Raw genomic sequence first — 17,389 nt, 5'->3', positions numbered from 1 at the left:
TTCATGTCCGGCAGAAGAACAGCTTCAGATTCACAAGCAAACACACCAGAAACAAGCAAAAGGTAACCTAACATAGTGCCATCATAGATTTTTATTAAACTATATGATAATAAACCATTTTGTTGCCATTTCTGGCAGCTCATTGCATCAGCAGTTGTAGTCTATACAGCAAAAAGGCGTCTGGGCAGAGCCAGTGCAAGAAGAGGAAAAAGGGGAAGAGCCTCCACTGAACAACATGGGAGCACTCAGTATACTCACTTCAGGCATACTGCAACCAACAGAGGAAAAAGGAATCAAAACAAAAGACATCATGTTCAAGTAAATGTAAGAGGACGAGCAGAAAGAAAATACCGTATTACTACTGCATACCTCCATGTATGCTGGTTCAACTCGGAGCCAGAATTTACTTATGCATGGTGAAATTACACCAATAATAATAATAATAATAATAATAATAATAATGATAATTCTGACACAATACAAAATGCAATATTGGATAAAACAATCAATTAGAAATACAATTTGAAATGAAACAAGAAAAAAAACAAAACACCAAAAAGTCTAGTGCACTACCAAAAATACTTCCACAGCCAACGGACATCCACACACAGCCTGAGGCCAAAGATTCAGCAGTTTCACACTTTCAAGTATTGATGTTTCACCATTTCATAAAAAAAAAAGAAAAGAAAATTGACCCATAGAGGCAAAGTGAAATACAATAAAAATCTGAATCATCCACAGCGCAAGATAGTTCAGGAACACAGAAACAAAACCACAAAAGTCATTTTGTCATTCGTCAGACAAAGATCACAGTTCAGATGGGAAAAGGACAAAAGGAAGAACCAGAAGAATCCACACGTCTGCATTGTTCAAATGCAACTGAAGTACATCAAGTGGTGCAGCATATTTTTAGACAGACATCAGCCATCACTGACACACGGCATCAATGCCACACATTTCAGAAAAACGTAGCTTTTTATTCTCACAAGGAATCAACCATTAAAATACATTGGCAACACTTCATACCGGGAAAACTCTCCTGACTGAAATCACTAGACAGACAAAGCTTCAACTGAGACCTTCATAAAAGGACTCTGTGCTCTTTAAAAAGACAGAACTCGGTTTTCACACAGGATGATATGGCTGCTGCAGGTCACACTTTCACTATATTTTAATATCCTTCACAAGGTCAACAGTATTAAATTACAGTTTATTACAGTGCAATGACTGAGTGCTATTACTCCAGTACATTCTGATTACAATTAGCTGTATCTTAAATCACGTTTCTTAAGAATCACGAGCTGCAGCAGCAGAAACTGGCCAATTTACGACTGAAGAAAACAAGGCGAGTCCAGCCTGTGAGTGTCCTTGACTTGGTTAGTCGAGCACTTCTGCTGGTGGAGAAAAAGGAATGGTCTGAGCACAGACGCCACCAACGAGAGCAGATCATTCATCATTTATTTTGATGCTTTAAAAAAACACACACACACACACACACACACATTAAAACACATTATCAGGACATCTGTCTACTACAAAAGACAGTTTTTAAAGGACTTCAGGATCATTAAGTTATTACAAATTTCAACAAGCTCGGTCAGATTTCACCAACGTACCAGCACTTTTATGTGAGCAGGATATTTTGGTGCTGATACTAGAGGCTAAAAATAGCAAACAATCTGCCAGACAGTGCAGAGGGCTCAGTGCTCCACGCCACCACCGTCTTCGTTATCACATCAATGACGTCGGCTTACTCGCCCCACTATCATCAAGCCTGGATTATGGCCATCTTCTAAATTACTTTTTGGAGACAAATCTATTCTTCAATCTCAGGCAGATGGCCATCTGGCCCACTGTAATCGCCCCCTTTCCCTCGTCTCCTTGTGACGATCTCCTCCGACAGATGTTGAACTGCATCAGACCTGCTGATTAACGAGGACAGCCAGTCGAACGAAGCTGAGAGGCAGCGGCCAGCCAAGCTCAACTCAGAACACCCATTCAGGAATCCTCTCCACCTGTTTCCCGTCAAATGTGGACTTCAAACTACTATTACAATCTATCTGTAAATCAAACTTAGTGCTGGGGATGCTGCTTAGACAACTGTGCTTCAACATGATCTTTTCCACCATAATGCTCCTTTATAAATATATAGATATATATATTCAAAAAAATCTACATCTCATATGCTACACAACCATGATACCCACAGTATCAGCAAAAACACCACAAAGTAATGAAAACAAGAACGAGTTTGTGCTCAGAGTGGGACCAGCTGGAGGCCATGTTCAAATGACAGACAGGACTGATGTGGACTGTATGTCCCAGTGACCCCAAGAAGTAAGTAAAAATGACCTGCAGGTCTGTAAAAGTACAGAGCAGCTGATTGGCATTTGCAGGAAACTCTTTAACACTTTGACAATCAGTCATCTTCCCTGTGCCTCGGGGACCTGTATCAGGTTACATAACTGTCCTTGCTATCACTCAGCGGCCATGTTAATAACCATTAATAACCACAGCTGGAGGGACAGAATGCTGTCAAAAGTTTCTAGTTCAAATGGAAGCCAGCAAAGACAGAGGAAGAGGGCTAGCGAACAGAGTGATTTCTGGTAACAAGCAGGACAAACAGCTTAGCTTTGACCTCTTCTTGGGTCCCGTACAGTTCTGTTCAGTTCAGGCCGGACTCCATGTTTACTATGCATCATCACAAGGACAAACTGGTGGTTTCTTACGTCAACTTCCAGGATTTGGAAAGTAGTAACAGTGGAGATGTAACAGCAGTTTCGGGGAGGCTAGATTACAGACACATTCTGTGACAAGGCACTTGCGTTGGTTAAGAGAGGGAGGGGGTGGAGCAGTAGAAGGGGAGAGAGGGGAGTGACAAAGGTCCTGAGCGAGAGCACTATGCTGTAGAGTCATCCTCTCTATGGAGGGTAAGGTTTGACTCCAGACAGAGAGGTCCAGCAGGACGGCAGCAGGAAAGGGGGGTCAGCTCGCCACCTTCAGCCCAGGCAGGGTCCACTGCTGTGGGGTGTAGTCAGAGCAACGCACTCCCTCCTCCTCCAAGGGATATTCAGGCGCTGATGAAGCGACACCTCCGCTGAAACTGAAGCAAACACAAACAGACAGGCAGACAAGTGGAGTTAATGGCTGGTGTCGCTTTGAATCATGAACACTGGGACCTGGAGCTAAAAGCAGCACTTACTCAGCAACACTACACCTGCCAGATTATCTAAAGTGTGTCCACATGGGTTTGAAATTTAAATCATTTAAGCTCAATGTTTGGAGGTGCTTTCATTCAGTCAGGAATTCAACCTTTACTGCCTTTACAATAACTTGGTATGTGAGGTTTAAAATCAGAATTACAGCCTCACGGTTGTATGCCTCCACCAACCAGTCAAGTTGCATCAACTTACATCCATGTCTGTGAAAACATGGATGCTTCACACACATCTTTCCCCCATCAGCACAGAACAACCTATATACAAGTTAGTGTCACCAATTCAGTATCTGACCAAACGTCTCCCCTTCTGTTCCTGAGATATGACGTTGAGTAATGTCCAGAAAAGTGTTTTTGCAGAACATTATATTCCCTAAAGGCATTATTTGAGATATCAAATTCACAAGAATGAGACAAACGTATGAATGGATGGAAGGACAACCCAAAAACATAATGCCTCCAGCCACAGCTATCACCAGCAGAAGCACAACGACAGAGTACAGTAAAACTTGACTGGTGCTAGATTTTTAAGGCAGATATTTGACTCCATTTGTCTGGTACACATATATTTATCAGTTGTGGGTTGTAATTTAGTTGCTTATCTGCCGACATAAACCATTATATCTGCGATAAGTTAATACTGGTGCAGGCGATTTATATGTCATGCTCTACAACAGAGATCTATGAGAAACAGCCAGAAAAATGCTCCACGTGGAGGAAATGTGCTGTAAAAAATAGCAGTAACATTTCTCACATCTTTTACATCTTTTTATGGCTGCAAATATAAACATAAAACCTAAAAAAACAACTTTTTGGAGAAAAAGCAAAGTGCTTTTTCAGAGGCCCAGAGAGAGTTAGTCCAATGAGTGACAGGCTGATTATCAAACAACCAAATGAAATGACAACTTGACCTGACTTCCAATCACACAACTCTAAAAAAACACATATAGAACTTTGAATTATATGGTAATTTTCACATTCTAAAAAGTCCCAAAGAAGTCCCTGTTACAATTATGCAGTGAGAGTTCAAGAAAATAAATCAATTAATTAAATTTATGACAGACCTACAGAAGAATTGAAAAATTTGATCTGTATATTGGTGAGTGCTATAATTTGAGTGTTTTAAAACACAAAGGCAAGCTTATAAAAATGTGCTAAATAGAAATCTGCAAAAAATTGAATGTGTGTTTAATATACATTCACTGGTGATTAAAACACTGCCAGTATATGGCCTGTGCTGATGACTCCAAACCACAGCCATGACTCACTCACTATAACACAGCTGGGTTCCCTGTCTGCTTTATTAATCACTGTGAGAGAGAAAAGAATGAGCCTGTGAGAATAAGGCTGATTATAATTTGAACGTAAATTGGATCTTTTGTTGCTTTAAGGGGAGCTCAGGTTTTCTTTTAAGGGAGTGCAGCTGCTTTTGGCCACTCTATAACTTGAGCCATAAAGAAAGGGAACATTACATTTACAAATTGAATTTGACTGAAGAAAGTGAACTCTGTCTTGAATCAATGTAAAAGTTTGAACAGCGCGGTGGGTTCTGAACTGAGGGGAAAATTTGGTCAAGCCTTAAAGGAAGTTGCCCTGTGGAGTTTTCTCGCACACAAACAAAAGTTGTGTTTTCAGTTCTGTTACTCATCAAACACACTGTGTGTATCTTGGAGGTTTAACAAATGTGTCCAGTGCATTTCCTTCCTCCTTCCTTTCCTACTTAAACAGTCATTTAAATTCAGCATTGTTTACATCCATGTTTACTAGCTGGCTTCTTCTTTACCTCTGATAATGCATTGCAGCATATCTTGGCATGCTACTGGAGTTATCATACTATGTGCATTTACTTATTTACAGTATTAAAAAAAAACCTCAACTGGACCAAGAATCTCACCTTTATTTGAGCTATTTTCTAAAGGAAGACTTTTTACACATTCTTTCATTCATAAAAATGGTTTCAATTATAGTAATAAAACATTTGTTTAGCCAGGAAAACTTCTGTTTTCATTCCTTTAAGGGTCACGTAACGAATAATAACAATAATCATTATGTAAAGATGTGACACTGTGATACCACGATATTTACTGACAGTTATCATAAAGTGAAACTCTCATACTATTACAACCCCACACACTACTGCCACCTGTTAGTCAGTGGAATATTGTGACACTGTTGGTTTGACTGTGTATCGCCACGCCAATGTGCACAAAACAGCTCCATAGTGATACTATAGGTCTAAAACTCCACAGGGAAGCTTTAAATTAGGGTTAAATTATAGCTCAATTTTTCCAACAAAAGCTACATCCCAACTATAACATCAACAACATTTCCCAACTACACCTACCGTAATGCAGACATTTTATGACAGTGCGACAGTAAAAAGTTGCTTTGAAACCCATTCTCATTCACAGGTCATTAAATACTGACGCTTTGTCATGCCTCTCAGCGTCTTATAGCAATGTGGAGGGCACCCTTTGGTGTCTCTATGTGATGCACTGTTGAAACACATATTAACATGTGTTTAATGTCATGAAACTGTCACAGTTTGGTTTGAGCAACAAAACTACTTAGTTAGGTTTAGGAAAAACATCATGTTTTGGTTTAGAATAAGTAGATTTGATACGTCACATAACCTAATGTGACATAAATATGTCACTTGAGTGATGTTGGTGCACGACGACTATACGTAAATTATGTAACGTTAAACAACAGTGACTTTTGGTCTCACACGGGACAAGAGCTGCGGTCTCCTGGCTGAAAGTCCAGTTTTGTTTGACCCACTCTCCTCCCCTCTCTCCCAACCTATTTGGACTTTCTCACTCTTAACTATGTCAGTTGCTCTTAGCGTCAAGTATTGCCACAGATGGGTCTGAAAGGGATGGGAGTGAAAGCCCAATGCATCTCTTAAAGACACTGAAGAGTGCCACTTTAGTTGATATCACAGACTGAAGAGTGTGACACAGCATTGGTATTTGACAACCTGCAAATGAGAACAGGCTGTTTCTCCAGCAAGTGGATGATGATGATGCTTTGACAGATTTGCTCACCTTTGCAGGAAAAAAGTGCCAATTTTATACAAAAGAGTCTGAATGCCACAGCAGCAACAGTGAAAAGCAAACTATGTAGAATGAATCTCATGAAGTACTTACAGAGAGGCAGACAGAGAGATGTGGAGGTCAACAGCGATGATTTTACCTCCTGGTGTTACTGCTAAAAGATGTCTGAGGGCTTTTAAAGTTTATGTTCTCGTACACACTTGATGAATCATCATTTGTCATCCTAAAATAACACAGGGTAAAAAGAAAATTCACTCATAATACAAATACCATCTTCTGCTTAATATTCTATGATCACGTTAATCACATAATTGCCACTTTGTTGACATTGTATGTTATGCTTACACAGAAGAAGAGCGTGAGGATGCCATGCTGGCTTTGGACCTTGAGTTGGTCATCTGGGGATATTTGATATTGGAATATTCCCTCTCCTTCATCTTATTCCTCTGCAAAGTGACAGCATGACAAGAGGCAGATTCAGTTGACAGGAAAAAGCTTTCACAAATCGTCCTGTGTCTGTAGGAGCTGAATTTAACTTTAAATAGTCCCAGATGGCGTCCACGTTCAGCAGTGCAATAGCTCTCTGGAAACTTGCTGCGGTAGTTACCATACTGATGTTTACCTCAGGGCTCTAGCTGTCAGAACATAACACAGTACTGGCCTTCAGACCTTGTGACTTCACATCTTACATAAATATTTTAAAGCCTTTGTTACAGTTTCAAAAAATGTTTGATGCATTTTGATTTCTTTTCATAATGTTCTTCAGTAATGGAGTACCTGCTCCTCCTCCAGTCTCTTCTGAGCTGTGTCTATGTACTGCTGCACAGCCATGTAGATGAACTTGTACTGGGCCTCTGTCTGCACCATGCCTGACCTCTGCTGCCGTACTCTCTGGATGGTCTTAGGGATGTCGATGTCACAATCTAGACCTGGAACGTGCACAAGTACACACACATCTAAACATTAGCACAGGTGCAGTACAAAAATTTTGATAAAAAAAGTCTGTTTCATATCTGAGTCACCCACCTTGGCGGTTAATAATGTCAATGAGGATGTCGATGACGATAATGGTGCCCGTCCTGCCGATGCCTGCACTGCGGGGAAAACAAAGTAAAAAGTCAAACCATGTGAAGGAAATAAGCATCAATGTCAAAGTGAAAAATTGATGCACTTACTCATAAAAGAGCATATTTGATTTTATCTAGAGAGTTGTGAGAAGCGATATAAAAGCATCAAGAGTTTTCTCAGCCTGTACATGACAATAAAAGTAACACATGAAAGTCTAAGGTCATGAATTATAGGTTCGCACTTGCCGACAGCAATAAACTTGAATTTGTTGTTGTGTCACATATAAAATGCTCTTAGATCTCAGAGAGAACTCAGCTCAGCTCAGCGTTATTTTCCCCACAATAACAACATTAATTTATCAGCAGCCATCGAATCAGGTAAGTTCATGAGTCAGATGTGTTCTGTCAATCTGTCATCATGTTTATAGTACATGTGTGTGTGTGTGTGTGTGGGTNNNGTAAGTTCATGAGTCAGATGTGTTCTGTCAATCTGTCATCATGTTTATAGTACATGTGGGGGGTGGGGGGTGGGGGGGGGGTGAAATACGTGAAACACACCAAATGGACAAATGTATTACAACATTCATTTGCTATCAACAGTGTTTGAGAGTGGCAGTCACCTGTCTGCTGTAAAAAAAACATCTCATTATAAACACAAAATGTGATCAGTCAACACAAAATGAACAGCAAGTAAGAAGTGAAAGAGTGGTGAATCAGTGCATGCCTGTTGACAACAATCATCAAATGAAAAATATGATAAACTGTACTAAATGTGTACCATAGGGACAAATCTGAAGTAGTTACAATCCACAGGAATCAGTATTATTTTCAAACCCCTTATTTGAATTTTGGTTTATTCTCTCAAGACAAGGAAGACATCCTGACTACAGAACTTAACAGATTGTGCTATTGCAAATAGTCTCTACTGTTTAGTTAGTGGACGTGTGTACATCCTTTGAAAGTAAAACAGATCGATGTAAATAAAGAGTGTGGAGTAACAGTATATTGGCAAAAGCAGAGCTTTATCTAACAGGTTGTAAAAGTAAATACAAGTAAGTGGTAACATGAAGGTTTAAAGCTACAGTTCTGCCTTTAAGCTTTGGTTGATGACATTTCTAAAAATAACTTTTTGTCAAATTTGCTGAAACTGTCACTATATTCTGAAAAATACGAGACAGAATGTAAAAACAGATCCTGTTCCTCTTCCTCTTTCTACTGCTTCTAATCCACTAAAATCTACTGAAAAGCAAGAACAACCAATCAGAGCCAGGAGTCTCTAACACAGCAGCAAGCATGAATCAAGATTCCATTACTGCATTGCCTATTTCTTGACTTGAATGTTTTAAGAAACATATTTTAGTGTACTGTACAGATGTAGAATGAGAAAGTTTGTGACCTTGCCACCATGTTGAAAACAACCTTCTCATTTTACAGCTAAACAGTGCATTAAAATATGTTTCTGAAGACAGAGTATTGATTCATATTTGATCAGCGCTGCCTAGTTTGACAGTTTGACCGCACACAAACAGTGATTGACATGATTGACAGCTGCATTAGAGACCCCTCTATTCTGATTAGTTGTTGTCGTTCACATGCAGTAAGGCCATAAGAAGCACTATGAGGCAATAGAGTGGGCAGAGGAGTATGATTTTTTTTCATAAATTATCTGTCTCATTTAGTGCTGTGTGAATATGGTGACGGCTTCAGCAATTATGACAAAAAGTTATTTGTAATAAAAGTTACCATCTACAGTTTTAAGTGAAGTTAAGAGCATTTGTGTTTGTACTATTAATAATCATGTTTTCATAAGGGACAGGGGGAATGAATATAGAGACCATGTATGATCAGTTGTGATTGTTCAAGTTTGGTGAAGACTTATTGCCTTTGAGTAGGGAAAAGTTTTACCTTAATTACAGCGCACCCAAGTGGCCAACTGAAACCATATTTCATGAAATACTAATTTCATAACTTTATATTTAGTGAGGAAAGTTTAAAGAGTCCACAATAGTTTTACCATCCCATGGAAAATTGAGTCAACATGGAGACGAGGAAGAAAAAGGAAAAGAGCAAGCAGTGACCCACAGTTCAGCCATATGGGAAAACCCCTCGAGAGTTCAAGCCAGACAAATGAATGTATAACATCTAACAGTTTGTGTGAGCATGTCTCTGAATCTGATTGGATGTTTATCACCTTACTTTCACCAAAGACAGTACAATGTGTGTGTTCCAACTTGATAAGTGTAACTAAATTATTCAAATTTTCGGTCATATGTACATTGATGCCTCTAAATAGAGTGAACTGTAACAGTCTAAACCCAAGTTTTGGATGTCTACAGTAAGACTCTCCTCAGTTTTGCAGTTCAGATAAGAAATATAACAGCCACTGTGATTTTAATAACTGTGGTAAATATCGACTCTGGTGGGACTCGAACCCACAACCTTTGAATCACTTCTCCTGTACTCAACTAGAAGTCCAATGCGCTATCCATTGCGCCACAGAGCCACATGACATTGTGTCTATATTAGCAAATGACATATATCTCTATCTCCTACTAAGGTGGGATTCATTTTGACACACTTTCTTCCCCCTTTTTATTAACTTTTTTTTTTTTTTTCAATATGTATTTTTATCTAATTATTTATTTTTCCTCTTCCCCTATCTTTTCGCCTGTCAAACCTGTGGAGTACAGACAAACACACACACAACAGCCAACACAACCTTGTCCCCTGACAATATTTAATTTACTGTCCTGTATTCACTTTTGTTTTTGTTGTTTTGACAGTGTTTTGTATTGTCTTGCAAAAAAAAAAGAAAAGAAAAAAAAAAGAGGAAACTCTACGCTTCAAACTGTAGAACTAGTAGTACCTGCAGTGGACGACGATGGGTCCAGTGTCTGGAATGGTACTCTGGGTGCGGTTGACCTCCTCTAGGAACCAGAGGACACCGCCAGGCTCATTGGGCACCCCATGGTCCGGCCAGCTCAGGTACTGGTAGTGCCAGATGTACCTCAGAGGCTCCTTCTGTAAGGACATCACATCAGAAAAAGATGATGAGCTGAAGTTGTCAAAAATTTCTTCTAACACTTGCAGTATTATTTTAAAATTTGATAATGTTGTAAGGTAAGGTAAGATGTACCATGTATCCTTCCTCACCATACTGGCTCTGTAGCATTCATTAAAAGGCTTACTGTGAGAGACAGGGAACAATACCACAATGCTCTTTCCAAAGTTCAGCCAAAGTTAATATGATGCTTCAACAATCTGATTTAGCATAGTCAAGTGGGTTTTCCCAAAGTCACAGTCAGTACAAAATTCTCTCTTTGTGTTGGCTTGGACTTGATCACTGATCATTGTACTTTAATGGAGAGATACTCTCTGTTAGTTGTATGTGTGGTGGTAACATTACAATTACACCAGTACTTCTGCGTGACCCTAAATGCAGGAATATGCTTCTATGCAAAATGAGGATTGTAGCTGCTGTCCTTAATTTCATACAGTGGACTCATGCTGAGGGACTAATGCTTAGGATCAGTATAAGTGAAGGATTAAGCAACCAGGAACCCTTCCTGTGTCCAGTATAAAAACCTAAGCCTTTCCTTGTCTCATTTGTATGACACAGTGAAAAAACTAAATGTGCAGAAACATGGATGAACTGTCTGAATATAGGGCCATTCACGCCAAGAGGGGTAACGATAACTGTAACGTTAAAGATGAGTATCCACACTGACAAACAATAACATTTGGTTAACAATGGCACCAAGCACATACTGCGCACTTCAGCTGTGTTTGCAGTAGGGTACTGTTTCAAAAAAATGACAATTATAGTGGCAATACTAGTACCCTTAAAGTGATATAGATACCAATAGATACTTCATTTGATACCTTTTTTCTACCTTATTTTATATTAGTCATGCGGATGGAAGCATTCAGTTGCATAAAATACGACCAGACGCCACAGGGGTGTACTGCAGTCATACTTTGAAATGTTGTGGTGACATCTCGGCATGCTGTGAAGTGCTAACTCTGTCAAATACAGCACGTTTGACTTCACCCCAACACAGACTGTATGATTTGTGGCTGCTGTGGCAGTGGGCCAATCACGTCGCATTAAACTGAAGAACGCTTATGGTAATAGGCTGCAAGCAAAACCATACTAACAGTTTTTTTTAGATGTGGATACACAAGGATCAAATACAGGGATCGTTTGACTGGAGAAGTTTCAATACTACTTGGGTTATTTCGGTTAATACTTTACTTTAGGTATCATGTACTGCTACACAGCCCTAGTCAGCTGCTAAGCAAGATGGATATGTCCTTGTTTCTCTCTTCTATCAAATCACTCTGAAAGTGATCCCAATTGTCATTATTACATTCCGATTTATATATTTTTATAGTTATCGTTCTTGGAGTAGACAACCCTTTAGTCTCCTTTACAGGAGACAGAACTCTTGACTAACTGAGAGAGTGTGATATATTAACAAACGAGTGCTGGTTGATTTTCTTCAGTTAACTGTCATTCACCTCAACACAAACAATTAGTCTGGAGACTCATTAAGTCAGGAGCCTCACTTGGAGGCACTCTTTGGAGACAATACTGCTAAGTAAATCTCAGCCAGGTTTAGCAGGCTTTACATCCTATTTTAAATTCCTTCCCTTTTAAATGAAGTTTAAACAGATTGACTACTGAGAACACAGCAACAGCTTCTACTAAGCATTAATTGGACATTGACATTATGCAACAACAACAAAAGAGAGGCTTTTTTTTATCCTTCATTTGCTCCTTATTGTATTCATGTATAAAAGTTTTTTTCAATTTTAGGCTCTAGTGCAAGAAAACGAATATCTTAAGAGGCTATGTGAACTTTGGCTATCTACTTTTTCTCAGTCTCCTTCTTGTATTCTTGAGATCCCCACAGTCGATCCTCCTGTAAGCACAAGCTTGTGCTGTAGGATTGTGTGAGGGGTTAAATAATCTGACCCCAGGTCAGTGGGTCAACTCTGATTGAGTGCACAGCTTTCCCTACCCGGTCCAGACGGGTCACCTCCAGCTTCCTCAGGATATAGTCTTGTGCTGGCCGCTCATCCACGTTCCTTACCAGCACCTTCCCAAACTCCTTAGTGGCGTGGAGGTCAGGCCAGTAACGGACACATTTATTCTAAATCAGAGAAAAACAGAGAGAGAGGAACATGGAGAGGGGAGGGGGAGGGTGTTTGGTATTAGACAATCGAAAGAACCAGCTCATCTCAAGCAGCTTTCCAATGAGCTTAACTGTCATACTATCCTTGTCAGCCGTCTCCCTCCCCACCCCCACACCATACACACACATCATCATCCCTACTACGTATATCCACCCCTCTTTCTGAGAATCAGTTAATGCCATCGAGTACTGTCTTTCAACTGAGAATGCAGGAACAAAATGGTTGACAAGCGGTAACAACAATGTGGGTTTGTAAAGGTCAACACCAGGGCTTGATACTGTGTCATTAAATTGAAACAATATGAACATTTCGTGTCCCCTGGTTTCTTGGAAAGTGCCTGAAACAGCAGTTAGCTCATCATGAGACACTAAAACTGTCCACCTCTTGTTTTTATTTGAGCTGTTATCTTTTGTTGCTCTGTGAAACACTTTGTGACCAGTCTGGTTGTTTAGGCAACTTCAAGATTAATTACACTTGACTAGTGCAGTGGATTCTTTTAAAATTTAATGTTTGAGTTGTGGGGTGTTTTGCTCATGCCATTATTACTAACCCCTTAAGTCTCCCATCACAGTACACCCCTCAGTTCCTAGATCTTCTTCATTACAAGCAATCAACAGCAATCAGCTTAAAGGAGTGCAACCCATCACAACAGAGAGACCATTTCAGAGTAAATGCAAGAAAAAGCAAATGAAAAAGAGCTCGGGGGAGAAAACGAACCAACTTGCTTTGGAAATATAATGTGTAGAAACATATCTACTTAATTAAAATACCCTTTTAATACAACATTAAGGTAAACATAAGCAATCATAATATTTCACAGGCCCTCAGCTGAACTATACTTCTGGGGCCGTATTCACAAACATTCTGAGAGTACCCTAAGAGAGCTCCTAACTTAGACTAAAAACTTTTAGTAAGGAGTCTGAGCTTAGGAGTGATTTAGGAAAGTTCTAAGAGCAACTCTGAGCAAGGAAGGGACAGAGACTTTTATCTTACTGAGTGGCTGACCCCGTTGCTAGGTGTGAGGCTTTCTTTTAACAGATGTGATTGGTTGTCACAGACACGCGCAAACTAATCTGTAGCATTTCATTTACTCACTGTCATCCAGAGTTTGAAGAATATCTCTCCAACCTCTTTGAGTTTCAAGTGAACACACATGAACGCGGTGCCCATGTCTCATGGTCTCGCGCACTTCACCTGAGCCTCCATCGGCATATGGGTGAGTAGATAATGGCTGAATTTTCATTTTTGGGTGCACTATCCCTTTAAAAGTCCTCCTCTCTGCTCCTAACAGTTTTTCACCTTAGGAGCTCTTTTAAGGTCTAAGATACTTTGTGAATAACTTTTATCTTTACAAGGACCTAGTCTTAACTTTAAGGGGAAATTCTAAGAAAACGTCACAATTCTAAGAATTTTTTTTGAATTTCGTCACTAGGAGCAACTCTTAGCGCTAGGAAGCTTTGTGAATACGGCCCCTGTATATTTGCAGTATGTTAAGTGCCAATCGCCCACCCGTCCTCGCTCCATCTCCTTCGTGGTCATGACGATGACATGTGTATTCTCCTGATAAGCCATCTTCCAGAAGTCAACAACTGTATTTTGTAGGCACCCTTGGGTGGCGATGAAGACTTTGCCCTCGTCCCCATGGCGCCCCTCTTCATTCACACTCTGTACAACAAGGACAATGACACATTTAATTAAGTACTTTGACACTGAGACAGCAGATTTATATTCACACAGAGACTGTAATATTGTCAGCTACCTCATGATGAAGTAAAATATACAGAAATGTACAAATGGTTTAATTTCTTTATGAAAATATTCACAGATAAAATTAAAGACTAAACTACATAAAGAAATATGTTTTATATTGTTGCTTATAAAATAGGTGGTTTGTTTTTCTGTATGTTATCTGCATATTGCTGGCACTAAACCACCCACAATTCTTTTCCATTAACTATCTTGCGTGTCTGCTGAATGTTGTGTACTCCTGCCATCTTTCAATAATCTACAGTTAAATAGATAAATGGCCTTGTATACTGCTGAGCAGACTTACTCTGATGTAGTTGGCATTGATGTAGTCTGAACCAGGAACATCTGGATCTGCTTCCCTGAGTTCAACACGAGTTGTGTCAACTGAAAACACAAGGTCAAACTGTCACTAATGCACAACAAAAAGTCTACAGTCTCCTGAGATCACACTTTATGTATTTTTTCAAAACAAATATCAATTGATAGGCTGTGAGCCATCAAAGCAACGTGTTCACACTCTGCTGAGGCCTCTACATTGACTGTTGTATATTTGTGTCATTCTTTCCACAGGAAGTTGGAGAGACAGGAAATGGCAGGTTGCTACGTGACTCACAGGGGAGGATATTCTTGTATCTGTTTTTACTCTTGTTTTCTGGCTTCTGGCCTTCTTTCCGGGGATACAGCAGTTTGCACTCCTGCTGCTGAAGTACCTGGTAGTTGATAAAAGGAGATGATGAGAAAAAAGTTCCAAACAAAAGAATATCCACTATAATGCAACTACTAACTCTGAGGTCATTCATTCATATCAGCCATGCTCAGATTATAATGTTTAGATGCTACTTAAATATTCCTTGTGGAATTTTAAACCTCTAGTAGCACAATGGATAACACATTTCTGACAATGGTTTCACTCTATTCCCCTGATCAACATGTGGCTATAATGCATTCTGATTAACAGCAATGCACCAATAAAGACAGGAAAGAAGATGTATAACCCTGAATTTTAAAATTACTTTTGCATGAATGTGAGAAAACTTCTCATTTAATGCTGTGTTAGAACAATGTAATTGGCCTTTAATACAGTAGGGGTCACCCTGGAGTGCAAATGCAGAAAAACTGCATGCGTCAGTGCTCAGGTTGTAGACTAATGAGAAAACATTTTAGCATGGAGTCTCAAAATCTCTCAGTTTTAATTCATTTTGGATGCATATGTGCTCTTGAAGAGTAGAATATGTCAAGCAAGTACAGCATTTATCCACAGTTCTTCAGCCTTAATAACAAAAATACTGTGTATGCTCTATGTATTATGTCATCCACACACAGAAGATGCAGTGAGTAATTTAAATCCATTTGAAAAATAATAATCATTACGATAAAGATTGTTGTCTAGCAGCAGGAAATCCAGAAACCAGACATTGATCAGTGACTATGATCTTGCAGACAAACCTGGCATTGGGCCAGTAAATACCAAATAATAATTGTCTGCCTAATATCCACTGACACGATAGAAATGATTCACATTAATGACCTGCCAGCTGCATGAAAGTGACAAATACAGGAACATAAGAGCATGCCACGAGACAAGCTTCGACATCATTAATCAAAGGTTAAGACAGCATAAATACATTTGAATTTCCCTTGATAGACAAGAAAACAAATAACTCACTGAAAAAACACAGATGCAAGCCCACACAAATAGATATGATAGATGGCACTCAAAAGAGTAATTTACATGACTCAGTTTCCCCAAATAATTTCCTGTATATATGACGGAAGTCATCCAGCTCTTAACTGGAACCTCATTTAATAAAACCGTGGAACCTGTGAAGGCTTTTAAATGATTGGAATTTCAAAATGATCAACAATATTAACAGATATATTTTTTCAAAAACCATTATAGAAAAAAAATAATTCTGGCACTGAAAGTTTTCAGGCTACATACCTCAAATTCTTCCCAGAATCCTTGTTTGGGTTTCTCAGAGTTGTCTGCTACTTTGTTGAGCTCTCGTACCCGGTTCTCAATGTTGGCTGCATTTATCCTTGTGGCGTTAAAGGGCTGTCGGTGTCATGTTAGAAGGGGGACATATAATTAGTCAACAGAGCAAAACAAGTTGCTCTAAATTTGAAAAGCTCCAGTGTGAAAGTAATATTTTTATGTTTGAATTAACAACACCATCCGTGCCTTTAAGGCACTGTATGCAAAAGATTCACCTGATTAGACGCTTTTGTTCATTTCATTTCTCTTCCATACCTGTTTGAGGTGCACTACAATTCCACTCTTCTCCACCATGGGGTTCTTCTTGTAGTGATCCACCAGGTCAGCCAGGGTGTCGAACCTCTCACCGCCTCCCACATCGTATTTACCGTCCTGCTAGAGGCAAACATCACCAGTTCAACAACACTAACAGCTGGTCTGAGTCGGAGTTGCTAAAGCACAAAAATAAATCATCACCTGCTTAAAAAATACATGACTCACAGCACCAACAGTATAAGGCAGTCTGAGTGGTGAGGGAGAGTTACCTCACCTGGTAGCGTATCATAACGTGGGTGACCTTGGTCTTACGGTCCACATTCTCATGTTTCTCCTCATTGGTGAGAACGGAGAGGACGAAGTCACCCGGTTTACTCTGGCTCTCCCGTACCAGGAAGCTACCAGCTTTGCCTTTTTCTGTGAGCAATTTCTCTGCATCTCGGCCAGAGAGGTGCCCATGATACCACCTGGACAGGAGTGAGAGAAGAGACTGATTTACCAACACAGAAACAATATCCACTAAAAAACTGACAGCTTGAATAACTGAACTTGTAAGGTAAGATAAGATGTAAGATATCATACGATTTGTGGCAATTCCTTGAAATGAAAAACAACAAATAATCCAAACATGTTAAAAACAATAAATCCTGACATTACATTTAAAACAAAGTTTAAATATTACTAGATTATCATTATTACTGTATAATTATTAATGCCACCTTATAATTATATTAGAAATGATCATTGGCTATAATATCATATTTAATTTTATTCACGCAGTATAGAATACAAAGTATATATAAGTATAAAATATAAAATATTCATGCAATATAGAAAATGTTTCCACATT

The 17,389-nt window shown here is 39.3% G+C and overlaps 1 protein-coding gene and 1 non-coding gene across 4 annotated transcripts in view; both read right to left on the bottom strand.

Moving 5' to 3' along the window:
* Window positions 1–1,741: 1,741 nt before the first annotated feature.
* ptpn11b (protein tyrosine phosphatase non-receptor type 11b) overlaps window positions 1,742–17,389 on the bottom strand; it is a 49,240-nt gene continuing 33,592 nt past the window's right edge. For 2 of the 3 annotated variants that reach the window (XM_050064775.1, XM_050064777.1), the window contains exons 4-16: window positions 16,814–17,006; window positions 16,540–16,659; window positions 16,231–16,344; window positions 14,902–14,998; window positions 14,593–14,672; window positions 14,049–14,204; window positions 12,365–12,496; window positions 10,207–10,361; window positions 7,300–7,367; window positions 7,051–7,202; window positions 6,619–6,719; window positions 6,367–6,496; window positions 1,742–3,103 (exon numbers count right to left, since the gene is read on the bottom strand). In XM_050064775.1, coding sequence (XP_049920732.1) covers window positions 6,409–6,496; window positions 6,619–6,719; window positions 7,051–7,202; window positions 7,300–7,367; window positions 10,207–10,361; window positions 12,365–12,496; window positions 14,049–14,204; window positions 14,593–14,672; window positions 14,902–14,998; window positions 16,231–16,344; window positions 16,540–16,659; window positions 16,814–17,006 — 1,456 coding nt within the window. In that variant the 3' untranslated portion in view covers window positions 1,742–3,103; window positions 6,367–6,408. The remainder of the gene's footprint in view (window positions 3,104–6,366; window positions 6,497–6,618; window positions 6,720–7,050; window positions 7,203–7,299; window positions 7,368–10,206; window positions 10,362–12,364; window positions 12,497–14,048; window positions 14,205–14,592; window positions 14,673–14,901; window positions 14,999–16,230; window positions 16,345–16,539; window positions 16,660–16,813; window positions 17,007–17,389) is intronic. The other variant, XM_050064776.1, reaches the window with a different exon arrangement.
* Window positions 9,752–9,843, bottom strand: trnar-ucu (transfer RNA arginine (anticodon UCU)). The gene is given in 2 exon segments: window positions 9,752–9,787; window positions 9,807–9,843. It is a non-coding gene; the product is annotated as a tRNA-Arg (tRNA).

The sequence above is a fragment of the Epinephelus moara genome, chromosome 16 (genome assembly GCF_006386435.1).
Source record: "Epinephelus moara isolate mb chromosome 16, YSFRI_EMoa_1.0, whole genome shotgun sequence".
Taxonomy (NCBI): Eukaryota; Metazoa; Chordata; class Actinopteri; order Perciformes; family Serranidae; genus Epinephelus; species Epinephelus moara.
The sequence above is the reverse complement of the archived record's forward strand: the minus strand, read 5'-3'. Positions and strand labels throughout refer to the sequence as shown.